This window comes from Neolamprologus multifasciatus, chromosome 12 (genome assembly GCF_963576455.1).
Source record: "Neolamprologus multifasciatus chromosome 12, fNeoMul1.2, whole genome shotgun sequence".
Classification (NCBI taxonomy): domain Eukaryota; kingdom Metazoa; phylum Chordata; class Actinopteri; order Cichliformes; family Cichlidae; genus Neolamprologus; species Neolamprologus multifasciatus.
The window spans coordinates 23,032,659-23,060,321 of NC_140450.1; the positions used below are offsets into that span (position 1 = coordinate 23,032,659).

The following is a 27,663-nucleotide window of genomic DNA, read 5'->3' on the forward strand; positions in this document are numbered from 1 at the left end:
AATCTATGTCATGAAGATTTAAAACAGGTCTGAAAGCAAAAGGGTATCCAACCCAGTACAAACAAGACGCAACTAAAGGAAGTGGCTGGTGAGTGTATGCAATAAATTTCATGTGAGAGCAATTTACATCTAACTCAAAAGGTGCATATTAGTCACCGATTAACTTTACCCCTAAACTACCTTGTCTTCATTCCAGCGTGGCAAAAATGTCTTGAAAAAGTGTGTACTTTAGGTCCTCTTCATACTGTATAAAAAACATTAAGTGCAATAAACAAAGGAGAGCCAACAAGAAAATGACTGAAGCACAAACTGTCCACATAAATAAACCAACATGCTGAAAATAAGGTAAAACAAAATAAGACACAGCCTTTCTTTGGTCTTCCTGTTTCTCTTCACTAGACCTCTTCACTACACACACACACACAGCCAGTCACCTGCGGTCTAGATCTTTTCTACTTGGGTGTCTCTGCCACAGAGTCAAAAATCAAAGCAAAGGCCTTCTGGCAGAGAGCCATATAGACTCACAATTTTTCTTTGTCTTTCTCTTCCACACTTGCTCCTTTCAGACCAGTGCAAAGACTCAGGATTAACTCGCTACTGCTTCGGATATGACGACAAGCTTGTTGTGTGATCTGACTACTCCCGTGGGTGTTGGATACTACCTAATTCTATGGGTGCTGAATAATCACCGTAATACCACATTATATTATACTTAGTGCACTTGGTAAATAGTAATTGTAATAGTTTGTGGTTTTGCAGAGTTCACATACAGACCGATCTTTAAAGAGAGATGTACCACAGCTTTCTATCTTTCTATCTTTATCAAGTGAGTGGTTTTTGGGCAGTTTGCATATGGCTAGAAAAGAAAATTTGAGTTTCAAATATTTCCTTAGAAAAGTGAACGGTTTCTATCACATTTCAAGCCTGCTTACAGAACAAATACCCGGGTGTGCATCATCAGAAGTTAGTGGGGGTGGTTTCTTCTTATGTAGCTGCTCTTGGAAAAACCTGGACCCTTCTAATGGTTGTCGAAACACCTTTTTATTGATATATACTGAGGTGTCAAAACTCATTATTAAAGGTACAATAAAGTTAGGAGTTTTTAGTCTATACTCAAAGCATCACATAAGCAGCAGGTTAGTGGAAAAGCTGGATGTATAGCTGGAGGCATATTACTGAGCTGCAGATCGGTTGTGTTTGGCAGAGCTCAAAACACACAACACAATAATTGTACCGTATTTGTAAAACACATGGTGAAGAAAAGCCCGGAGAGCTAAAAATACACTTTGGGTTAGTGGTTACAGCAAGTAAAACGTGAACTACTACGATGTCTTTATAGGCAGCTGGGCAGAAATAGGGAAGCATCTGTTCTGTCATATACTCGTGAAGAAAGCAGCTGAAAAATGCAGCCTGAAATGCATTCTGCAGAGACATGCTGTGAGCGCGAGTGGAGGGGAAGCTCATGTGATGCCTATTAGTTTGGCAAGTTAGGAGGGTGGTAAAATCATCACAGTAAGAGAAACAGAAAGGTAATAGACAGCAGAGAGATAACCATATCCATTTCTCTCCTTTCAAAAAAAACACCTTTGATACTCTCAGTATGGCAGATGGGCTACAAAAACTACACTTTTATGAGAGATGCAGAAATGGCTGGGAAATACAAAAGCCGACTTTTTTTAATCAAACCTTCATGTCCTTAATAAATGTTGAATTGCACTGTTAAGATTACAAGCCAAAGATGATTATGTCTTTCTGTTTAGTTTTTTCTTCCATTAAGCTTAAAGATGCATCAGTTACACACACAGGTTTACACAGAAGGTTTATTACCCCTGCATCTGATCACGACCAATTGGTTGCATTTCATATTGTGTTTTATATATTTTTGTCCAGATATCATCAAACTCATTAAAGCTCAAGTTGGATAAAAGTGAACCAAAATAAATGTCTATTTATAGGTTCTTAAGTTCAGAGAGTGAAACAAGTCAAAAAATTTGAATTCTCCTGGACTTGCCCCAAGCCAACAAGCAGGAAACAAAAATCTATAACTTAGATCTTGTGTAGGGTCTCTTTCCTAATCTTCCTTTTATTAGCTCATAAATATTGTCTATCTAAGTGCCACAGAGAAACTTATGGATGTGTGTATATCAAACAGGACTGAAATGTTCTGCTAAACCCAAATGCTGTCATAACTTGACTGCAGGTGATTCAGAAACTCTGCAGTCAAGTGTTTAAAGACAGAACACTTTAAGACCTTACTTTGGTTGCCTGTCAGTTTCTCTATTATTTTAAAATTCTTTAACTTGGTTTAAAGACATTTGTGGAATTGCTTCAGTATTTATGGCTCGTATACTTAGTCTGAAGCAGTATGACTCTCAATGTCCCCTGGCACAAGTCCTTCAGTTGTTCCAAAGTGCAGAAGAAAAACCTTCAGCGAGACAGCTTTTAGCATATTTTTTTTGCCCCAAGCCAGTGTGCCAGAGGATCTGAGAGCAGCTGGAAGTCTTTAAAAAACACAAGTACCTCTTTATGCTGGCTTTTTAGTGTGGTTTATAGAAATTACTTACTTCATTCAATTCACTTATTTTATTTTATTTATATCTATTTTTAGAATTATTAAAATTATTATTATTAATTATTTCTGGTTATATATATATATATTTTTTTTTTTTTACCTTAAAATCCTTTAATTCACATTTTCAGTTATTTTTATATTCACTTTATGATTTTTTTTTATTGAGGGATTGTTTTATTGTGTGTGGGAGCAGCTGAGCATGAATGTCTTTCAGGATTAATAAAGTTCTGTGAAATTAAATGAAAATAAAATGAATTATTCGTGCGCTCTTATTTTCTTTCATTCTTTTATTAGATTGGTTTATTAGATTGGTTTCAAGCTTTAATTATCTGGTTAGCACCTGGTGAAATGACAGCACTGCAAAGATGCCCTTTTTATAACAGTTTTGTGAGTTCAGGGAGAGGCTGCGTTCGATTATCATTGTTCTGCTTTTGTATACTATGTTCAGAGGATCTATTAATTTGAGCATCAGTAAGCCACTGGAACCCCATTGAGGGTGTAATCAATCCACTTACACGCTGCACAGCCATGACCAAAGCTGAGCTGCCTGCAAAAATGTTACATGTATACTATGTGTGTGCATGTACTGTATCTATAGATTTTGACTTAATGTAATTATTACACTGACTGAATCACAAAATATGTGTTGGATTCAAGCTCAAGCATTTTACTTAAGTAAAGAAAAGTGTGTGTGTGTGTGCATGATACTGATTACAAATTAAAAGGCAAAATGCCACGATCAGCCAGCAGTCCCAAAAATCACTGATCTGGCAAACACTCCCTTCCTTACAAAACATCTAATGAACTATGTTTAAACCAAAGTGGGGCAAAAGCAACCAAGTAGCAAATGACTTAGTACTGCTGCTGGGTGTTTTTGTATCAGAGTGAATATATTGCAGTGTTATGCTGTAAAGTGAGTGTAAGGTTGTGCAGGAGTGCATGTAGATTGGGTGTAACATTGTGGTACACTTTTACTCGCAGCATGTCTTATCAAACCTGCAAAACTGCAAGCCTTGCCACAATTGCATATATGCGAGTGGGTAGAAGGTTAGCTTAAAATAATTCACCATAAAATTACTGTAAATAGGGATATTTATGTTTGCCTTGTCATGTTTCACCAAGTGCTTACTTACAGGAAATTGATGGCTTTCTCTCTATAACATACAATTTTATAACATTATACACTGTGTTAAAGCATAAAGGTGTTCATACCAAATATCGATTTTCCATCTCATTAGAATTTTATATTGCATACCGTACAATTTGCACGTTTCAATAAATCATTGCACCATTTTCCCATTTTCCTGGAAAAGAAAAAAGACATAAGCAGTGGCTCAAGCCTTTTGCCCTGTACTGTATAATATTTGATTTCAATACAAAACTGAAGTGAAATTACTTGAACAATAACTCTCAGCTGTCCATCTTCAGTAAGATTTAAATAGCTTTAGAAATAAATGTTGAGGAATGAAATGTTAGATTTTTTAAAAATGTTTTTTACTGGATATAACTAAAAAAATAAAAACAGAAAACATTAGACAGAGCATAAACATATAACTACAACTAACACAACACTACACTATACCAGCTGCCTTGCTTTACTGACCTCCTCATTTATGATCCAGTCTTTTGAACACATTTCAAAAATGCAATTTATTAACAAAACATTCTGGTTTATTTGTGCGTTTTGGCTTAACATAACTTTTTAAAGTTAAGGTGATGTTCTCAGGAACAAGATGCACAGTTGAGTTGGACCACTACAGAGTCCTTGGGTATAACAGTGTATGTAATAGGCTGCCCAGTGGTGTCATTTCTTTTAATTAGGAACATTTAGGTTGGGTTTTTCAGGAACATTCAATAATGTTCACTGTTAACACATTTCAGAAAGTTATGCTAATTTTCTCTGTTTTTGCTAAAGAAGTGAGCAGTGCAAATGATTTTTCATTAGTAGATGTGTAGACATAATTATATACAGATACACACAGATAGACATTCCTACTCCACAGACAGTATTTAACAGCATTAATAAGACCTTTGCGTCATGTGACTGCTCTCAAAGGGACTGGGACTCCTTCCAAGGAGTAAAGGATGTGTGTGACTGCATTCCTTCACAAGACATTTGTTCTCATGGAATGCATTAAAAGGGGCACAGATTCTCAAGGTGAAGGCCATTTGGTCCTGAACGTCATCTGAATACATTTACATCTACTTGACATTACATGTTTTACATACATAAAAGATGGAGAAATAAGTGCTTCGGTTTCCTGATGTAAACATTTCATTAGACAAATCCATATTTGTTCATTTTGGGGCATCTTTATACAGATGCCCCAAAATGAAGTAATAACTATGTTATAAGTTGTTTAATAGTGTATCTGAATGTTGTGTGTTTCTGTGTCAGGTTGCCTGTGCTTTAATGTATCATGTATATTTTGCTCATCAGCTTGCATTTCCTCCATCTGCACATAGGCATTTGCAGCTCTGTATCAACGTGTTTACCACAATGTATATGTGCAAATGCATAAGGAGTGTTTGAGAAGGAGTGACTCACCAGTTCCTTCTTCTTCATGCACTCCATGAGAATGATGAACAGATGTTGAGCCTGTGAGCGGCTGTAGGTGAAAGTCTTCTGAATGGTCACCAGCAACTGGTCTCTTAGAGACTCATTAATTATGCTGCAGAGGCAGAAAGGTGTGGAAAAAGAAACGAGAGTATCAAGAACAGGGCCAGAGTGACAGGAAAACAGGCAAATTATATCAGAAGGTTAAACCAAGGCTGACTGGAACTCTTAGCTACCAAATCTCTTGAGTCTTTGTTGAAATGCAAATTCTCACATTTGTGTTTTATTAAAGCAAGTTTCATTTTTTTACCCCAAGTTTCTGCATACAAACTCACATAAATATTCAAAGATATTTTGATCTAAAACAATCCCTTGACATCTACAGTGCATCCAATTTTTCATACGTTATTCATGCTTGCCGTTCCACTCCTGTAAAATGTGTACATGTGAGTGCATACCCTCCCTCCTCTGAGTATTTATGTCCGAAGGCCAAGATGTCAGAGGCTCTGCCGCTGCCGTCGCACACCACCACTGGAACTGGAGGAGTGTCCCTGAGGTACTCCAGCACTATAGAGATCACATTAGGACCCCCTTCTACGATCAGTGCCACCACTGGCACACCCTGACCGATACCTGCACGTGAAAACAAGTGGCAGCAGGAGAAACAGGAGGGTAAAGAGTGAAATAATAGAAGAACAAAACAGAAATATAGCTACAGGCAGCCATAGGCAGCCAAGCAGTTCAGCTTAGCTATAAACTCCATCTAAATATGTACAGTATAATTATAGTTAAAGCGCTGTAAGCACTGATTTGGTAGTCAAATGAGGCTTTCAAGAAAAAAAAAACTTCAGGCAACAATATATATATTCAGTTTAGTGTCAGCACATAAAAACAATGTTTAATATATGATCATGCTTCCTGTTTGGTTTCCTTTTTCGACGGTTTCAAAATCTAATAACCATGTGATATGCTCTGACGATAATCTGTACGGTGACCCTGAGAGGTCAAAAGCACTGCAACTTCAGAAAACACCCAGAAATAGAAAAAAAAGCTGCAAAAGCACATAAAACACAATGGAAAAAATAATTTTAGGGTGATGTTAATGTGACTGTGGAAGTGACAGAAACCAAAGCGTGTGAAGGACTGCACTGAGTCAAGCTTAAAGGAAAAAAAGACTCATATATCAATGAAGACTCAGCCCTGGAACCTCTGGTAATATTGCCAGGTACCAGAACTATTTTTAAGGCTAATACCAACACATGCTGCAATTTCTTTGTGCTTCCTCAAATAGGGTCTTTTTGTCATTCCTGTAGTTTAACTATCGGTGTGTATTATCTGGCTTCATGGATAGATAAAGCTGGGTATCATGTGAATACCAGTGTGGATGTATGCTATGCCTTCTAATGATAATGCCTAGAGGAAAAAGAAAACATGTAAACTGTAATCAGAACTGGTCCCAGCATGGAACCCTGTGGAACTCCATAATTAACCTTAGTGTGTGAAGAGGATTCTCCATTTGAAAGAACCACTTGGAGTCTGTTAGATAGATCTACCAAGTTTGGCACTGGCAGAGGACATAAGTCTTTTTGTGATATAACCTTGCTTCTTAGACAGCTTGGCTGGGAAAAGCTTAAAAAAAACCCAAAAATCCATATTATAACTTTTAAGTGATTAGGTATGAAGATCATGTGTTCCCAGTTTGATAAGACTGAATTCAGTTAAATTCTTTATGAAAATATGGCCGACATTCACACCATATTATGCTTTGAGCTTTAGCTGGATGAAAAGCCCCCGACAGTTCCTCATTTTCACAGTCTCACCTCTGTGCAGTAACACACCTCCATGTTTGACCTGATACTCGAGCACTCGCGGTCCAGAAATGAAAGTTATTGAAAGGAATCGGGGAACTATATAAAAATCTAATTTCTAAACTTCTCTACAATACAGATACTCTGGCAGAACAACACAAAAGAGGAAGAAGAAGATGAGAAAAGGTAGAAATGGTTGCCTCTGATGCACTGCCTGGCCCTCAAAAAGGATAAAAAAATAAAGAGGGAAAGAAGATGGGTATTGAACAGAGGAAAAATATAAAAATAAATAAGTTTCACTACTTGTGTAAACCTGGATCTATAATTGGAAAAACTGTTCTAAATTTAATACTTGTGATGCCACATGACTATTTTCATGTCACTTACTAATCATGGGAGAGAAGTTGTCAAAAAAGCAGCTGAACCAAAAATATCCATCCCACTTAGTGCTTTGTGTTCCTTGCCACACACATAGAGAGAGAGAGAGAGCGAGAGAGACAGGTGCAGTGTGTGTGTGTGTGTGTGTGTGTGTGTGTGTGAGTGAGAGAGAGAGAGAGAGAGAGAGAGAGAGAGAGAGAGAGAGAGAGAGAGAGAGAGAGAGAGAGAAACAGAGGAAGTGTTTCAGTGATCCCTGTCCTCACAACAGAGATCTTTGTCTCTTAATCATGGCTTTTCAGGGTAATATTTCATAATTTGCAGGTGTGTTTTCTATATGCATTGAGACATATGGGAGAACACTGTAAAAACTGCAGTTAAATTTTTAAATTTCAAAGTTATATCACAAAAGTCTCAGAGAAATTTACTACTTTTTTTCTGTTCCTCTCTTTAATGCTTATGATTTCCTCCCCATTTCATAGTCGACCACAAAACATCCCCCCTTAAACCACTATAAAACCCTATAAACCCCAGAGTCTCATTCTCTCTTACTCCCTTATATTCTTTCCCCTTTTAGTGGTCTAAGTCCAATCTACGTCCCAAGCCCCCTTCCTCTCCTCCTAAAGTTCTTTCAGTTGCCACTCCGGTCTTATCCTCTCCCTCCCGTTCTGCTCCGTGCGGTTGTGTTTTATGGCGGCTGTTTAGACCCTTCTAATTCAAAAGCTGTGTAACTGCCTGATGCTGCCCGCCCAGCATCCTCACCCTGCTCTGCATAATTCACGGAGGAAAGAGCATGGTCTGTCTCTCAAACAAGCAGGCAGACAGGCACATACAAATGCATGCGCACATGGGGCATGCACACACTCTCGCAAACACAAGAGCAAGTGCATAGTCAGAAGTCGACCCACCATCACGCTTTGCCTCACACAGCCTTGTGTGGCCTTACAACAGGGACAGTTACATAAAGAGAATATTTTCGGGTCCTTGCCTACTTCAAAGAGGTACAACGTCACTGTGCCACAACAAATCTCATGACCATACATCAATAGAGCAGAGAGAGGAGCAGACTAATGGCTTCCTTGTTACATTTGATTCTTCCATTTTTTTTAATGCCAATTTCTGTTGTTGTTGTGTGTGTGTGTGTGTGTGTGTGGTGTGCATGCAAGTGTCAGATCATGCATTGATATTGATGACTGCTGAGCTTTGGAGGCAACGCTGCACCATCTAAAGTACATTATTGTTCAACTGAAACCCACCAAGGAGCAGATGAGGAGGGAAAAGCACAGCTGTGTCATGGCTAATTGGTAGGAGGAAATTCTGCCTGTGTGCACACAACCACACACAACCACTCACACAAATAGAGTCACAAAGACAGACAAGCCACAAATTCTCTTTTGGCTAACTAGCCTAAAGTTGATGGAACATTTTAGGATGACTTTTGGCCTGTGATTTACAGTATTTCTTTTCTTTTTTTTTCCTACTTTTTTTTTTTTTTTTTTTTTTTAATAAATTAAAATAAATTAACAGTCTTTTGTACTGGGTTTGTCCTCTCAAAATAAGTCGTTGTGGAAAACTGTATTCTTCACATATTGTTAAAATGAAGAGGGTAACTGTGATGTGCTGATGATGCATGATGTGCTTTCTGTAAATTGTGGCCCTGGTTAAAGTAAAAAAGAATGATAAAGCAGGACACGGTCTGGAGTGACCCTACCTTATGACTGACCATGTGTCTCTCATTTTCTCAGTGACATCAATCCCCTGCTTGTCAGTAACCCATGACTGATATCATAGCAGCACATTTCAAATAGAGTCAGTAGGAAGGAAATCTCGTTTAAGTACCTGGAACAGTTGCTGAGATTTAATCCCATTTTCTGTTCAGCGGCTTGGTTTTGATTGGCTCTGATGGCCAAATCCATCTTCCTCTTAAGCTCATCTGTGTCAGTTCTGGGTGGGACCTTCCATGATATTTTCAGAATCACATAGATATTGTTTAATTTTAAACAAATTTGCTTACTACACAGTCTTTAGGTTATCAAATGGAACAAAACAGCACGTGTTTCCTCTAAGACTATACTCTTAGAAATGTGTTAAAAAATGTGTTGGTTCATGTGTCACACATTTTCTGTGAATTTGAACACAACTTGTGAAAAATCGAAAAAAAAAAAAAGTTACAAATGTAGTTTGAAATTTTCACATGTATCCAATCTTTTGTCCCTGAGTTTATGCAGAAAATGCATTAAAATTGAACATATTATGCGCTGCATTTTTACAAGTGTTCTAAGTAGTTTTTAAAACACAGATTTTTCCGAATTTATTTTGAAAAACATTTGCGCAAATGAAAACGCAAAGAATGAGCTCAAGCTCTGTCAAGAACATGTCAAAACAACAAGTGGTGATGAATAGCGCAGATTTTTTGAAAATCTTTACCCTGGCAACAATTTTTCAAAACCTCAGTTTGCAGTGTTCCAAAACATTGTTTATGTGTGGACCAAAATCCAAAGCACGTAAAAAAAGCTACATTTACCAAAAATACCTGTGTACATGTGGATGCAGCCTAGATACAACGTTTGATTCTGATAACGCAAAAACTGTAGGTATGTGACCTCACTTGATGTTTGACATGGACTTTGAATAAAGGCATAAAACGTCAGTGATAACATAATCTGACAACCATCTATTAGCTTGTGAAAAAAACTTTGTTATAAAAAACAAAAACAAAATTGGTTTGTAAAACACATCTATTCAGAGCGTACCTTTTTCTTCCAGTCCTAAAGTAGCTTACAACTCATCCGGGCATGGAGCCACCATTCCTGTTATTATACCTCCCATTGCTGCACCTTACAGAGTAATGTGGTTCCTTGCAAGATCTGTTATCTTACGTAGAAAAAATGGTTTTCAACACATTAATACACAGGATTGGGATTCTGAGAAGATTCTTTAAAGCTGGGGTGAGGGAACTCCAGGCCTCAAGAGCCAGTGTCCTGCAGGTTTTAGATGTGCCCATGAGCCAACACAACTGATTTAAATGGCTAAATTACCTCCTCAATCTGTCATGAAGTTCTCCAGAGGCCGGGTAATGAACGAGTCATTTGAGTCAGGTGTGTTGACCCAGAGTGATATCTAAAACCTGCAGGACACCGGCCCTTGAGGCCTGGAGTTTCCCACCCCTGCTTTAAAGCATGTTGCCAGAGAGGCTGTTTCTAATGTCAGTGAAAAGCAGTATTGACATTACCTCGTTGTTTTTCTATAATATTTCTCTGTCTGTGGATATCATCTATATTAATGTGGTTGAAATTGAATCCTTAAATTTAGAAATGCTAATGCTCTGCCGAGATACAGTGTTTGTACTTTTCAAATGCAATCCTTTGATTGTTAAATACGGCTGTATAAATGCATCTTGTGTGCTCTCTCACTCTGTTGATGATCATCAGCGGAGTCATGTGTGGAGTTATTTCAGCTCCATAAAAAGCCAAGATGTGGCATGTGACACATGTGAAAAGGCCACAAACCAAATATGATGATGAGTTTATGATGAGGTGAACTGAAGGAGGAGGAGAGGGACAAGTGCTGCTGGGGTGAGACAAACGTAGATTGTGGAGTCCTTTGATGCTGCATGCACGATCCAGGTACAGAGACAAATGTGGAGGTGTTGGCAACATGTAGCACTGTTGCTGAATTTTAGAAAGTGACTTATATCTAGGCTTAGGTTTTTGTGTCTATGTTTAAATGATGGGAATTCCCTGAATCCTTAAATGCAGTAAACTATCCTAAAATTGAAGTGGGACCCTAAAAAACCACATAACGTCTTGACAGAAACTACTGTTTGTTTCCTTCAGACCTGCTTTAACTCTTTGTGGCATAGATCTGACAAGGAGCAGGAGACACACATCTGACATTTTGGTCCATACTGACATGCTGCAGACTTGTCAGCTGCACATCCATGACGTGACTCTCCCGTTTCACCACATCCCAAAGGTTCTCTATCAGATTGAGATCTGGTGATTGTGGATGCCATTTGAGTAGAGTGAACTTGCTGTCATGTTCACAAAACCAGATCGACATGATTTGAGTTTTATGACATGCTGCATTATCCTGCTGGAAGCAGCTATCTGAAGATGGGTACACATAAAGCCTCATAAAGGAACAATATCCAGGTAAGATGTGGTGTTTAAATGATAAGGGTCAAGAAATGGCCAAGAAAATATCCCCTACATCATTACACCACCACGAGCATGAACCACTAATAAAACAAAGCAGGATAAATCCCTGTTTTTGTGTTGTTAATGGCAAATTCTGACCCTACTAATCATATCTATTATCTATTCAGACCAAGCAATGTTTTTCTAATCGTCTATTGTTCAGTTTTGGTAAGCCTGTATCAATTGTAACCTCAGTTTCCTGTTCTTAGCTGACTGTGTGCCAACTGCTTCGAGGTTCGACTTTTATGCATACCTTGATTGTAACAAATTGTTATCTGGGTTATTGTTGCTATATACAGAGAGCTGGAGATTTTGAACTCCAGAGATGGATGTGTGGGAAAATCCCAGTAGATCTGCAGTGTCTGAATACTCAGCCTGAACTGTTGATGGATCCAGATGGATCCACCCAGATGTTGCAGCAGAAACTGAGGCTCATGTCTTTTTAGCCGTCTGTTGTTCAGTTCTGTAACTGTAGCAAGTTTTATATCAACAATATTACAAGCTTTTGTTTTTTTTAATTGGACTTTGATGTTGACAATAGTTAAACAGTGAAGTTATTCAATCCTATTTATATATATCATATAATATAGATATACACATAATATATTCCCCCTTTGTACTGTCTGTTTCAAAGTAGTGACTGTATCCATGCACACTTCACACACGCTAATATCAGATAACAAAGTGTAAAAATCCCCAGTCTCTCTTTGGCTCCCATGTCTCTCAAATATAATTTTAATCCACTGCCCACACCTTACTTTTCAAGAGCGGGACTACTCTGAAAGAGTGTGAAAAAAGTAGAAGTAGCCAAAAAAAAGGGGGGAGCGAGTCCAACGCTGTAATTTTCTAAATATATATCCAGTCTGGATGACGAGGAAGTAATGAGGAACTGAGAGAATTAGCGAGGTAAAGAGCAGCGTGTAAGCAAGATACACATAACATGCTTAAATGGTCCTAATTAAGGATCCAGCAATGACTCATCCGCCGCGTGTGTGTCTGCGTGTGCGTTGGCGTTTGCGAGTTTGTCCTTGTATGTGTCAAATTAGCATCAGCATGACTGGAGGAGGTGTGCTACAGTATGTGGGCCCTTGTCTTCTCACCTCACACCACCACCCTACACCAATAAAAGAAACCAAAAAAAAAAAAAGGAAATACCTTCAACACACACTGACACACTTAAACATCCGAAACAGATATGAGAACCTAACTTGACAAGCTATAGAACAAAATGTCAGATGGTATGCTAAAAGGTCAAAGCTTCTCTCAAAATCTCAAATATTTAGTCTTTAACCTTCTTGAAGCAGCTCAGATGTAATCACATTGTCTGCTCCATCTTTTTATTTTTATTAGAAATATTATAATTAATGAGCCAGAGTGAGTTTTACACCAGCACTCAGCTAAAAATGTGTTTTCACTGACCAGAAAACACGGTAATTGGGGTTGATCTGTGTGTTGATTTGTACCTAAACATCTACAGCTCGGTCCATTATAAATTCAAGCCTCATTTCTTTAAGTGCTGATTATATTCCTGAAGAATATTTTGCATTTTGCCCCCGAGGAACTTGATTTGAACTGGATAAAATCACCTCAGGCATTTAAGACAGATGCTTAAATGGCGTAAATGCTTCTGTCTCTACAAGATGAATATGTATGTGTCGCCCTTCTGAGTGTGTCTATGTCAGGAAGCATTCTTTATAAATAGCCACTTACAGGGTCTGTACCCCATGAGAATGACAGCTGAAATGACTCAAATGAAATTAGATGTTGTTCTCCCTGTTTCACTGAAGCAACAGTTCCCAAACTGTGAGGCAGGCCCCACGTCTGTGGATGTGGACAACGAGGGGAAAAATATGGAGTGAAATTAATTGAATGAGATTTTTCACTGGAAAAATAAGTGTTAACCAGCAGTAGTACAGTACTAACCACTGCACTGCCACGCATGTGTGCATGTTCTCCCTGTGCATGTGTGGGCTCTGTCTGGGTAGCTTAAAGTTACAGTGTGTAAATTCTCAACAGCCAGTGCATTGCAGTCAAGTGAGATCTGTTTTTTTTTACCTGTTCCAATTTAAGTGCATGATCAAAACTATGGTGAGACAAACAACTCTGGCTACCATTTTTCTGTAGTGAGTCTGGGCTGTGAGTCCGCTGTTTTGCGCAGCTGTCAGTTTATCTTTTTCATGTCTCTTTACTTTGAAGGAGGCTAAAAAACTTTGTGAAAGAAACATGATAAGATGAGTCAGTGAATCTCCTTTCTGTCAGATGACAGTGATACTGAGGTGAGTTGTTGATGATATGTTGAACCTTTTTGCTGGTATGCACTGCTGTTTTGTCTGCTGTTAGCGTCTGCTCCGTTAGCTGCTGCTTTTGTAGCTGTTAGTCAACGTTAGTTTTTTTGAAGTCGGTCTAACATTGTTGGACACTTTGCAGGTAGCACATGACTCGGACATGCTCATATGATGTGAACATGTAATGAAACTGTTTATCAGAGTGAAAATGTAATATAATATTAGCTTACTAGCTAATATTAGCAAATGTTGCTCAACCAATCATTTGTCCAACTTTTTTTTTTTTTCTGATAAATAACCTAAAAAATAATACCTGACTTACTGTAGCTGTAATTGAGTACTCTAAATTGACTGTTTAGGTTTAAATAACTGTTTTAGCTGAACAGTCCAGGATATATTCCACTTCACACTATATGACAAATTCAGTCGGCCGTTAAGAAAACGTATTTATTTTTTGAGAAAAATAAAAAAGAGTTGATTGATTCTGTTTCACCAACCTTTATTCAACTTGTTTTTTTTTACTTCTTTGGCTTCTCAAGTGAGGTATGCAAGAAAAAAAAACTGTGCCCAGTGATGTGGGATGTTTATAGTTTTTATAGTAAATTCAGATATCTGTATATTTAATGTAAATGGGAAAAGATGCAGAGGAAAAATGAATAAAATTTGCTTTTTGTCTGAATTAGTCTGGTTCGTACGGAGCCCCTCTGATGACATGGTCCAAAAAATAAATAAATTGTGGCCACAAAATACTACTTCGTGCCCTCAAAATAGTATAATGTGCCCACGAAATACTTATTTGTGGCCACGAAATACTATTTATTTTAGGCTGGGAATGAGCTACAAATGCATTTTGAAAAGCCTGGCAATGCAAGGAACCATTATTACGGAGAGACATTTAAACAGGATATTAAGATAAGATAAGATAAGATAATCTTTATTAGGCCAACACGTGGGAAATTTGTTTTGTCACAGCAGGAAGTGGACAGTGCAAAAGTTATATAGCAATTATTATTATTGAGAGCCCAGTTGCTTTACAGACGTAAGTACGACCTGGACGCCAGGATAGATTTTATTGTCAACCAACTGCAAGGGTCTGGGAAGGTTCACGGTTATCGGTCAAGTGTTTTGTGCCCACAAATTAGCATTTCGTGCGCACGTTATACCTATTTCGTGGCCACAAATAAGTATTTTGTGGGCACGTTATACCCATTTCGTGCCCACGAAGTAGTATTTTGTGGCCACAATTTATTTATTTTTTGGACCATGTCATCAGAGGGGCTCCGTAGGTTCGTAACCCGTCCACTCTGACATTTCTGACTGTGCCACCACTGTTTTTAACCCACCTACTGTTCCAAAAGACATTTACTACATTTCACACTACTGATTGTGCAGTCAAATTCTTTCCACACCACATAACATGTCGTCATCCATGCACATCCTCAACCTGGAACTATACCTGGAGCAAGTTTTGTATCCTACCCACTACTGACTCTGTTATCTCTCCACCACAGGGTTGGGCACTCTGGCAGTTCTTGGTTATCATTTTTGACATGTTTTGTGTATGCATTCATGCATGAACACACCTTACCCGCAGTGACTTCAATTGTCCCCACAATGTCTCTGGTCAGTTTTTACTCATATTGCCTGAAAATAGATTATCTATTGATCCACACACACCGTGCCAATTCACTGACCACCGACCAGAGAGGCTGTGAAAGAGAATTAATGATTGAATTCTTAACATTTAAAATAAATTTAAACATTTGTATTTGATATTTGCTTTATTTGATCTATTACAATCTGTAAATGGTATCATTTCCAATTCATATTCTAGATGCCCATATGCACACTTGGCATTAAAAAGGATCATATTCTGAAAGAGTTTGTCCAGGCATTTACAGTGAACACAGAACAGTACAAACTCGTTGACTTCCCATGTGCCACACTGTAACTACAATTTCTTCAATATTTGCTGATGGAGGTCACAGTGTCAAGGCTAATCTGCAATGCAAAGCCTTATGGCTTCTGAATTCAATTACCCCAACTATTTCTTTTACGTGTGCTGTGATTAATTAAATCACTGTAATAGGAGGGCAGGTGAAGGTTAACACAGTATCTACATGAATGCATCTGTTTCAATACACCAAGTAATTTAGGTGAAAAGCAAGAGGGCACGTTCAAGGCCAGTCGTTCATTGTCACTGACCGCATCTAAACTTGCACAAATTAATAACTTTTTTCCTGGTGTGTGGATTCAGTTTTAAATTGTCACGTAATGAATGCAGCAAATAAGATGAAGGGCTCTCTTATTTTTCTCTATATTAATGGATGAGGCCTGTTTTGATATTTTATCACGCCACGTTTTTCCTCCTTTTACATCCCAATTTTTCATCAAAGCAAACACAGATAACACCTTGCCTCACTGCCTGCATCCTCAGCTGTTTCTTACCCCCTTTGCACTTTATTTAGTTTTCTTCCTTCTCTCCCTGCCCTTAATCCTTTTTCTCTGTATTAATTTTCCCACTCTCCTCTCGGGCTCGTTCTGCACTTCTGTCTGTGAGGCAGTGATTAAAAAGCATTACAGCCAAGGCCACAGACACATCAAAAGAGCTGTGCAGCGGTGAATCAACAGTGTTGAATGGTGCCAATCATTTTATTGATTTCCTCATCTTACAGTTTGACATTGTCTACTTGGGAATGAAAAGCAAGAGAAAGAAATGCTCCAGTGTAAGAGCAACTGAGAGGGTATATATATATAAAGTTCTTTTTTTTCAACGTTCACTGGGTAATCTGTACCTCTGTTCACATGGAAAATATCCTATGTTGCCTGAGCTCCATCCTCATCTAGCTAGCTAACTAATGAGAAGCCCATTGATACAGTAGTACTCAGCATTGACTCTAGTGCTCTCTGATTGTACTTGTGCGTCCTTACAGTACAATGGTTTTTCTGCCCTAGCCTTGAGATCAAATTGGGCTACATCATCCATGACATAACACGAGTTTGACACTCTAGTGTCACTCTAGTGCCTTAGCGTTTTAATGTGCTGGCTCCAACCACCATATTTACAGCCTTTGAAGCCATGTTTCGTGTCTTAGGACTTTTATTTTGTTTACACACAGCCAGAAATACTGCTTTTAGATTTTTGTCTGCATTCCAACCTTTACAACATCAAATATTCAGCAAAAAAAATTAAGCAAAGGAAAAACACTAGTTGTGTTACCAAAAGTGGTTGTTAAGAGGAGGAGCACCTGCACAATGATTTTTGACATGTGCTACTGGTCCTGCAGTTTTTGACTCAAATGTGCTCTTACGGCAACAGGAATTGACCTGTTTTAGAATATAACCTTTTTGTAAGAGGGTAACCAGACAAAAACACCCATAGATTTGTTGTAAAGCACTGATTCCCATAATTTAAACAAAATGTTAGAATATTGTGGAGCCAATTTGATTGCTACAGCATTTCTGGCAGTCACATGGTTATAGCTGTTTCATGGATATTCGCACACAGGCGCAGTAGGATTAGCTACAGGATTGCCCAGACATCACAAAAACACCACAGGGGAAGATTACGCATATCTATCCACCACACTTCTTTCATCTTGTGTTGTGTGCAATGTTTGGGACTATGTTGTGGAAAAAGAGAGTTCTGGTGGTTACATGTGGTCTAAAACCCACAGGCACAGCCATTTAAACTTAACTGCTGTTTTCTCCCCTTCACTTTTTTTTTTATCTTTCTTTCTTTGACAACACCTCAGGGCACACGTGGATCCCACAGGGGTACCTGCTGTGAGGAAAATTGATGCAGTCATCCAGTGACTATGGACAGGTGATCAAGTCAAGAAATGGCCTTTGTCCGCAAGCCTGACACTGGTGAATAAAGAGGTAAATGCCCACACACATCAAGATACACATGCATACAAACACACAACACGATTCAGTATAATATAACTCTTCACTCTATAACTGAGTGGATTTGTTTCTGGACGTTCTCATGTTAAGAGGATTGAATATATTCAGTATTCATTTTTCACTTTCCTTAATTTCTTTTTTTAATCATTTTTTTTTTAGCAATTCTGAAACATTAAATAACTTTCTATTACCAGAAGGGGAATTGCTTGGACTTCCTGAATTTCCCAAACTGGACATTGAAAAGCTTCCGTGCCAAGAAAAAGTATTTGCCTCCTTTCTTTTTTTTTTTCACATATTTGGCACATTTAAATGTTTCAGATCACCAAAAAAAATGACATGCTATTAATATTAGAGTAAATTCAAAATTCAGTTTTTAAAAGATGATTTCATCTATTAAGTGAGAAAGCAATCCAAATGTACCTGGCTAAACCTGCTAACTGGTTGTGCCACCATCGGCAGGAAGAACTGCAATCAAGTGTTTGTGATAACTGGCAATGAGCCTTTCACATCACTGTGAGGAATTTTGGGTTTTCTCCTTGCAACTCTCTCAGGGATGCCATTTTTGCCCAGGAGCAATTACTTTTTCAAATTGGGTCAGATTGATTTGGATAGCTTTTTTCCCCACAATAAATGAAATAATTTACTGCAAAGAATTAAGAAATGAAGAAGGGGGTAAATACTCTTCGCAGCACTATACAGTTATTATCTTTTTATATATGTATATGTATATATGCATATGTGTGTGTGTGTGTGTGTATGCATAAGACTTAATAAGAGCTCACTTTGATAGTCAAAGATAAAAGTACCAAGTCACTATAGAAGTATAGGTTTTCATGTGATTTTGATTAAGGCGGTGGATTCCCTTTGATAGAGAACTTCACCTCAACAGGCAAGTTGCCAGGATGAGTGGCAGGTTTAACTTCAGCTGAAGGTGAAGGTGGCTATCAGTGCAACCTCAGGCAGTGCAGATTATTTTCAGAGATAGTCTGTGGGTTATGGCTCTGTGATATGGGTAGTCAGCAGGTCACTGGTTACCTATAACTAACAACTGGTAATAACTAATAAATATTAGTACTCATCTTGGAAATACAGCTAACAGCTGCAGAAAGGATTTAAATCAGCGGTGGTACATTAGATGCTTGCATGACAACTGGCCGTCCCTTTGCCTTCCCAGCCCCTTTTGTATTAATCCAGGCATAGGATGACAAAGGGAAGTCCATAGGTCACATGGCTGGATGATGAACGTAGACCGCTTTGTCCCTTTAACACCAGGAATATTTCTAAAATCCTTGAAGTTAGAGGATTAGGAGGGATGTGGTAGTGTTAACACTTCTTCTAAGAATGAAAATGACATTTAACATCTCCTTGCAAGCTCGCTATCAGCAAACATCAATGAGGCATCTGACAGCGGATAAAACTGGTGCTGACAAAGAGAAGATCTGAATCACGGCACTCGACTCTGTGGCAACGCACCCACTTCCTGAGTTTTACAAAAAGCACTAGTGTTAAAGTGCGTGCATTCATGTCAACCGAACCCCGAGGAAATGATTTCAAAATGGTTTTACCCTGACAGCAAAAGAAGGTAATAGCAAATAAATCCCGGTTGCAAACAACATTTATCTGACTTAGGTTTGCTCCTGGCTCAATCAAAACAATACTGAAAGAGGCTATTGAGAAATATTTATAAAGGGTATCACAGAGGTTTATGTGCGATTTTGCTTTGCTTGTGTCTGTGTATGACAGAGCGTGAGAAGAGGAGGGTGAGATAGAAAAAGACAGAGAAATGTGTTTTGTATTCATGTAAATCCATTCAGTTTCTAGCTAAGGTATAATGTGAAAATTAAAAACAGAGAAATGCAGTGCGACAAGGACTCAGTGCCGGATGAACACGCCGCACAAAGGCAAATATGCCGCCTCAAAAATACACTGAAAAAAAAATTAAAGCTTATGTTTTTGGGCACATGAACAAGTATTTGTACTTGCTACCCTTTGTGACCACAGGACGCTTTTGGTGCAACTAATTCGAGCTTCACAAAAATAAAGTGAAATTAGGACTTTTGTGTTAATGCAATTTGATTTATCTGAAAAAATATATAAAAAGAAACTGTTTTCTGTACAGCAAAGCCAGCAGCTTAACATGTGCATCATGCACTATTCAGTACAAAGAAAGGTAAGTAAACAACCGAAAACAGTGTGATCAAGCTTTTTTCTTCCCCCAGTGGTAGTATAAGGATACATTACTGTATATACATGTACAGTATTTACAGTCATGTATACTGTATGTCTACATATGTTGTAGTTCTGTGCTTGCCACTGTGCCTGTGTTTGCCAGCTGGCTTAGTAGCTGTAGGCACCAAAGAGCAAAAGAAAAAACACTCACAGATTATCAAGCAGATTTATTTGAGGAAAGAGTTCATCGGAGCTGTCAAGAAGCTTTGAAAGAAAAAAAATAACCCACCCCTGAAGGGAGGGACACTTTCAAAGGCTTACGAAGTTATATCTACCTGGCTAAAAATACACCTTCTGACAGCATGTGCTCACTATAAAGCAGGTAACGATAATTTTAGTCTACAAACTAGAGTGAACCCAGTCAAAGGAAATTGCAAAGAAAAGCGTCTGGACTTCTTTAAGTTACTTGAAGTTACTTGAAGTTACTTTTTCAAGTAACTTAAAGAAGTCCAGACGCTTTTCTTTGTAAGCTCCTTTGACTACGATGACCTGGATGACTGAGAACCTTCACAGACATAGAGTGAACCCAATTAACCCACAGAGGTGTCGCTGATAAAGCGAGGATTACAGTTTCATGATGCCGTTATCACAATATTTAAAAACACCAACACTAATGTCGGGTAAATAGGTCAGCTTGGCTCAGACTGAAAGATGCGATAAATTTTACTCACGTGTGTTGATCTTCTGCAGGGAGATATGTTTCTCGAGCTGACGTCGCAATTTGACCTCAGCACCATACTTTCCTGTGGTGCCGTTGTCCGCCAGGATGAAGTGGGAGTGGAGACTGTTAAGAACCGTCAACTTGCTCATCGGGTTGGACATGGTCTGGTATGGACGCACCACCTGGCCAAAAGAAGTCAATATTTAACAACTATGCATACACGGCACCTTTCTTAGAATACAAATATAAAATTACGGCCTGCTCCTGTTCTCAAGAGGTTTTCACTACTTTTGCTTTTGCATCTAAAGTTGAATGTATGCCTCAAGAGAGCATTGCTGCCCAAAGTTTTAAGAAATATGAGAAAAATAACCGTAAGGATTTCATGTGGGGTGAGCTTGGGTTGTGCTTTGAGACTTGATGGATATCCTATGCTACAAGCTGGGCCATAGATTTTTAAAGGCATTAGCATTTCATAAGCAGTGTGATACTATAATGGCTCCATGGTGCAGATGCAAAAAAGATCCCCAGTTTAAGACAGACTAGGAAGGTTGGGTCAGAAAGAGCACATGAAAAACTGCCAAATCAACTATGTGGAACCATCTGCTGTTGTGACCCCTTGCAAATGAGGGAGCAACTGAAGGAAGTGTTACAGCAGAGGGAGACTATCACAGAGAAAATGCTCGCAGTGAAATCACGAGTAGGATGAACAGAGACAGGTAAAAAACCTGTCTCATGCAAGTCTTTCAAGAGTAATAGATTACTCAAGATGCTGAGCATATTGTCAAGTTAATGGTAGATAATTTATTTAGTAATTACAAAAATTAGCATCACTCTGGTATACTGGTAGTGACAGTGCAGTGGTTGTAACTGTTGCCTAAAGCAAGAAGGTCCTAGTCAGCTGGGGTGTGTTGTCCCAAAGACACACTTATGGTTGTGTGGATGGTGACCCCTCATTAGTATACCTCGCCTTTTGCCCTGTGACGGCTGTGACAGGGACCATCTGCACTGCAGCTCTAATCATTTTTTGGATTTGGAGTTGCCATGTATCCAATAATTATTAAAATAACTTTCATTGTACTGCTGCTGAAATTAAACTTTCAGTTTCTCCAAAGTTTCTCAGATATATATAATACTGCAACACTGTCTGACACTTTGAGGCAAACTCATCTGGTCGTATATATATAGCCTATATATACAGCTAAAACCAATCACGCATGAAAAAAGAACCTCGACACTTAATCAGCTCATTTCAGTCACCAACATTAATTGGTTCTGGCTGACTTATTCAGAGGGACAGAGAGCGGGACATTTTGATGATGAAATTTTAACAGTAGCGTAACACTGATTCCCAGAGATTTCACTGAGTCAGCATGGGCCTCATTTGGTTTCCCCAGCTGTCCAGCTCACTGTGAAGGAGTGTTTATTGGCTTACTCAGCATCTCAGTAAATAAGCTGTCAATAGCACTTTATACACTTTATAGCCTCAGCCCTATCTACCCTATCTACCCTAAAGACCTATCTGTCTGTCTGCCTGTCTGTCTGCCTATCTATCTATCTATCTATCTATCTATCTATCTATCTATCTATCTATCTATCTATCTTCACAGACTTACATCTTTGCCAACAAGGTCCTCTTGATTTTCTACGATGCCCCATGGAGCAATACCAATGGTGCATATCTTTCCCCTTGACTTGGAGGCGTGGTCTTTCAGTGCATCACCCACGTGGCGAATCACACCTGTGTGTGGACATAGGCACGTGTGCATGAATATTCACGGCTTTTAAGAGACGGACAGAGAGAAAGATGTTTTGTCACAATCAATACACAGCCAGTCAGATAATTACGTACACTGCTGAGATAGATAAAAAGAATCTGTTAAGCACACAAGACAACTGTGTGGAGCCACTGTTAACACACACAAACACAAACACACACATACACACTTAAACGCAGCCAGGTTGTAGCTCTCGGCTTGTAGTAGTTGTCCTCAGGGGAGCAGCAGTCAGACCTGGGGGCCATCTTATCTCATCTCTCCAGCTGACATTCATTCTTTTCTCCACCTCCACACACTGTCCCTCCAATCCAGCTATCCATTATTCAGGCCTCTCTTCCTCTTTTCTCCTCCTGCACCCATTCTGTCACTAAATCTTACTTTCTACTCCTTTCTGTATTCAAGTGCGCGCACTCTACATCATCCAGCGTTGTATCATTTCTTTTTGTCTGTTCTCATCTCTCCTATTTAAACATTATTCTGCCGCCTTTTTATCTTATTTTAAGTGCGCTAAATACAATCTAAGATACTTAAATAGCATCTCTTTTTGTGCCCTGGAAACAATACAAGGTAAAAATAACAGTTAACTTCCTTACTGAAGGCAAAGTGAAGCTGATAAGATAAGGCACATTTTCCCCCATAGACATAAAAGTACTATATGAATGTGTAATGTGCACTTGTTCAGAGCGTTAGTGTTAGTTAGCGCTGAGGCCTCTTTCTATATACATGGCAACAGCATATTTATGAATAATTCATGTGCTTCCAGTCTGCCAGCTAACACTCTGGCTTCCTGTATCCATCCAACCAATCTTGTTTCACCACTTACACTGTTGCACAGTCTTATTTCTTCAAGCTTTGAAACTTTGATCCTGGACTTTTTCACACTTTCACCCTTCCAACCTCAGCATTCAACATCCAGTCCTCTGAGCTCCTCACTTACTCTGCTCTGAACCAAAATCATCCAAAACAAAAAACAAACAAAAAAAAACCTCCAAGCACCAAGACTAGGAGACTTCCTTAGCCTTAGAAGACTGCTTCCTTAAAGCAGACATCTCTGTGATTTCTCTACACTGTAACAGCAAAAATTTCTATATTAATTAGTTAGCACTCTATATTTTGTTTCTATTCTCTTGGGTCCATATGGACTATTACTAAGCTAGAACATTTTATTACTTTGTTCAAAAAGTAAGAATGCTTGACAAGTGTAAGATTTTGATCGTCCTTAATTTCAGGCCTTCTCTCATGCAACTAATACTGGAATAATAACTCTTAATCTGAACAAGCCACCCTGTCATCAAGTTTAAGTCATTAAAAAGCAGTCTAGACTACTTGACATACTTTCACTGTATGCTCACAGCCATTTTACAGTGATCCAGTGGCTGAACAGCTTTAGAGCCTAGACACACTTGACAAATGGTTATTTAATAGCTGATAACTTACGATAAAGACTTGAACACACTCATCATACCCCAAATTGAAGTGCCCACTTAATTTTTATAAAAAGGAAGATGGCTGTGCAAGGCTGTATGCAATCTCTCTGTTTTGCAAACATGAAATTTTTAAGTTTGTCTTCATAAGTCAAAACCCGTGGTTTACCTGTGTTGACTCCCCCAGTGAATATCCAGGCCCCTGTTGTCATGGCAGCCTTGATGAGCCCTTTGCCAAAGACCTGCTTGAGTTTGGGCTGCAATTCAAAGTTCTGCAGGCCCCCGTGGACTGAGATGAGCAGCTTGGGCAGTTCCAGCTGCCACTCCTTGGTCATCAGGTGGAGCAGCAGGTCAGGCTTGGTGTCATAAGACACTCGTACGTACTGCAAACAGCATGAAGCGTGTCAGTGAAATAAAGCAATACATACAAATGTAGTAAAAAGAAAAAAAAGGTTATGTGTCTTAAAATGGTAAATGGCCTGTATTTGTATAGCGCTTTACTAGTCCCTAAGGACCACAAAGCACTTTACACATCCAGTCATCCACCCATCCACCCATTCATTCATTCATTCCAGCCTCTTCCGCTTATCTCATTCAGGATTACATGTGGTTGGAGCCTATCCGAGCCACCATAGGGCAGGGGGCAGGTTAAACCCTGAACCGGTCACCAGTCTGTTGTAGGGCTAACACAGAGCGACAGACAATCATTCGCACTCACATTCACACCTATGACCAATTTAGAATCACCAAATAAGCTAACCTAGGTTAACTGGCAGATTTATTGCTGTGCATAAATCAATATTTATATAGATAATTGTGCAATACTAGATACTGAAACAGCTACATCTCAGACTCTACAGGCTTCACTTAGCATGTTAAATATTAAAGTTCATGACAAGTAATAAGAAGAAGATGAAACAAGTATGACTTATTTCGACAGTTTCCCAGGAGAAAGCCTCTTCTGTATAAAAACAACATGGCAGTATAATTTCGGTTTTTGGCGTAGTTGTTAAATAAATACATTATAGTTCATCAGAGGTTGTATTTCGCTCATTTTAAAACCAGCTACAGTCGAGATAATTTTATTTTGTCTGGATATATAAAACCTTAGAATTGACATACGGTGTACTTTGTTTTTACCACGACTTTCTGCATTACATTCAGGTATATCGTGTCTTGGGGACGGAGCATTTCACCGCTGTGATGACTTATGTGTATGATAACGTAAAAAGCATTGGTGTTTCATATGTGTCTATGCGTATGGATTTCATTTCTCAAGTTAGAAGACGTATTGAGCAGATGTTTTCTATGATTGAAGAACCACATACATTATGGAGCATCTGTTTATCCCTCTAATGCACCCTCAGAAAGCCAACCTGACATGTGTCTGGATGAATAATTTAACACTGGGAAAAAAATCAGACATAATTTGGGTTTAATCATCTGAATTCCCAGATTGCTGCAGTAAAGTGTGATATGACTTTCTTAGTGTAGCTATCATAGTTTGTGACTTTGCGAATAAAAACATACCATCCGAACCATTAGGGATGGATCAATTAATCAGGCAAAATGCAGTCTGCTAACACTCATAACACTTAAGTCTTTTAAAGCAATAATTACACATATTTCCACAATAATTCCAGTAATTTGATTGATTCCTCAGTTATCTCCAGGTCTTCTGATTGGACACATTTGTCATTCTCCATAATGCATACAATGAGCCCTGATGAGTCCTCTTGTCAATGTCATTTTTTATTCAGCAACCCGCAACTATTCATCTATTTTCAGCTGTGTTACATCTGCCATTCAGGAAAAAAGTATTTCAGTTATCTAGGAATCAAACAGTTTCCTCCTCTGTACCTGCGTGCTGTCAAACAACATGTTTACTGAAGCTTTGAAGAATATCTTTAGATCACATTATGCACTTTCAGCTTTCATCACTTTCTGAATATTTTTGAAATCCTCTTCTTGAATTACTCAGTCTTTACTATCTCTATAATCAATTTATGTGGCCATTTTTCATAAAAAACCATGTGCTCAACATCATTACTGTATTACATTTATTTTCTTATTTCCAGAAGACAGCACTTCCATCAGAGGTTAGGTTCCTTTGTACTGTTTGGAGGTATATTTTAGGAGATCTAAATTCTCTACTCTCTTCTTTCTTGTCTTAGGAGGTTAACTATGGCCTTTAAAATAAGTAAAGCATAAAGTAAAGCATACAAATGCACTCTTAAAGCTACACAAAGTAGATTTCTTGCACTGGTGCACTCAGATATGTGTCACCAAAGGTTCTCGAGTCTTAACGGAAACATGAGTTGCAATGGCTGAGGTCAGTGCTGCATGAAATAACAACAGAATAGTGACTCCTTTTATTTAGGTGCCCTAATGCTCAAAACAATCACGTTGACCAGTAGCATAAAGCTCAAGCTTTGTGTGGGCAGCATGCTGAAGGAGAAGACTAATAAAATGCAACACTGTGTAAAGAGAGTCACCATGGCTTTGTTGGAGTGTCCTCCTCCCTGGAACTCAATGGTGCCGAAGGCATCAGTGGGGCTGAGCTGTGTGTGTTTGCTGATTGACCACTTCTCCGACAGGCTGTCATTCTTGGCCAAACGCTCTGCCTTATCATTCTGACTAGATGAGATGCCCGGTGGCAAGCCCACATGCTGACCTATTAGACGACCACAACAGCACCTGAACAAGAGGAGAAAGTAAGAGTGAGTGTAAGACCGGTATATTACACAGTCCTTTGCAGAGAATAATTGAAATCTTGAGAAGTGCGAGCCCCGAGCAGGAAGAAGAAAAAGGAGAGTAAGAGACAGATTGTGTGTGACTGAGAGCGGGGGGAGAAAAGAGCGTGAGAGCTGCCGTAGTATGTATCTAGCAATAAAAGGTGGGCATGGCTGAAGGGATAGCATGCCATCCAACTTTCATCTCTTTACTAAGCTTGATTTATAGTCCTGCATAGAATAACAGAGGAGCAAATATTAAATTTTGTGCAAGTGGCTGTTTGCCGTTATATTTGAGCCTGCATTGCTTTGCCTCCATGGATGGAACTGAGGTGATCTTGTAGCTGATCCATACTGAACAACAGTTCTCTTGCTGAAACATGGGAAAAGCTTTAGTGGCAATTAAGTCTACACACAGATCGTCAAAAACTATCAAACCAAGAAAGAGGTGCATGTCTACACTGATAGAATCTGTGCAATTGTATTAGCCTTGTAAGCAAGCCAAGTACAACTATAGCCTGCATCATGTTTACACAGCTTATTAAAATCAAAGGAAGCAATCCCAACTGTTGCATTTAGTTATATTTCTGGGAAGGTGTGAATCAGGCTAGGCTCTGTGGCTATGTTGCAGATGAGTGGAAGGATTTGTGGGCTTTTGCTAAATTTTCTCCATCCCATTCTGTTTTCTGTACCTGTCGCTTTCACTTCCTTTTCCCTCTCAGCAACTACAAGAGTTAGCAAAATGGCAGTTATGATGCTTGCGTACATTTTTATTCACAAGTGCTGAATGCCGCTTTTATATTCTGTGTTTAAATCTTACAGGATGAAGAGGGAGCCCAGGGAGGAACGGAGGCAGGAGACTGCGATTATCACTTCATGTTTCCATCATGTCTTACCAAAGGTACTTTGCCTTCCTCTTCCTCACGCATGAGCACAAGTGTCTCTGACTAAAAAGAATGAGCTGATTTGATCTTGAGGAACATCTTTTTTCCTTCGTCTTGCTTCTGGCTTTCACTCGTTTTCCTCTAGTAATGCAAAATTTCCATACCAAACAAACTGTGGCATTTCCTCTGTGTGTGTGTGTGTGTGTGTGTGTGTGTGTGTGTGTGTGTGTGTGTGTGTGTGTGTGTGTGTGGC

General features: G+C 38.9%; 1 protein-coding gene across 1 annotated transcript in view; it reads right to left on the reverse strand.

The window, feature by feature from the left end:
- The window catches only part of trpm3 (transient receptor potential cation channel, subfamily M, member 3), a 148,448-nt gene that overhangs the window by 38,604 nt on the left and 82,181 nt on the right, over positions 1 to 27,663 (reverse strand). The window contains 6 exon segments of the mRNA XM_085181427.1: positions 5,121 to 5,244; positions 5,588 to 5,762; positions 20,606 to 20,777; positions 22,209 to 22,333; positions 23,964 to 24,177; positions 26,290 to 26,491. Of these exon segments, the coding sequence (XP_085037553.1) occupies positions 5,121 to 5,244; positions 5,588 to 5,762; positions 20,606 to 20,777; positions 22,209 to 22,333; positions 23,964 to 24,177; positions 26,290 to 26,491 (1,012 nt within the window).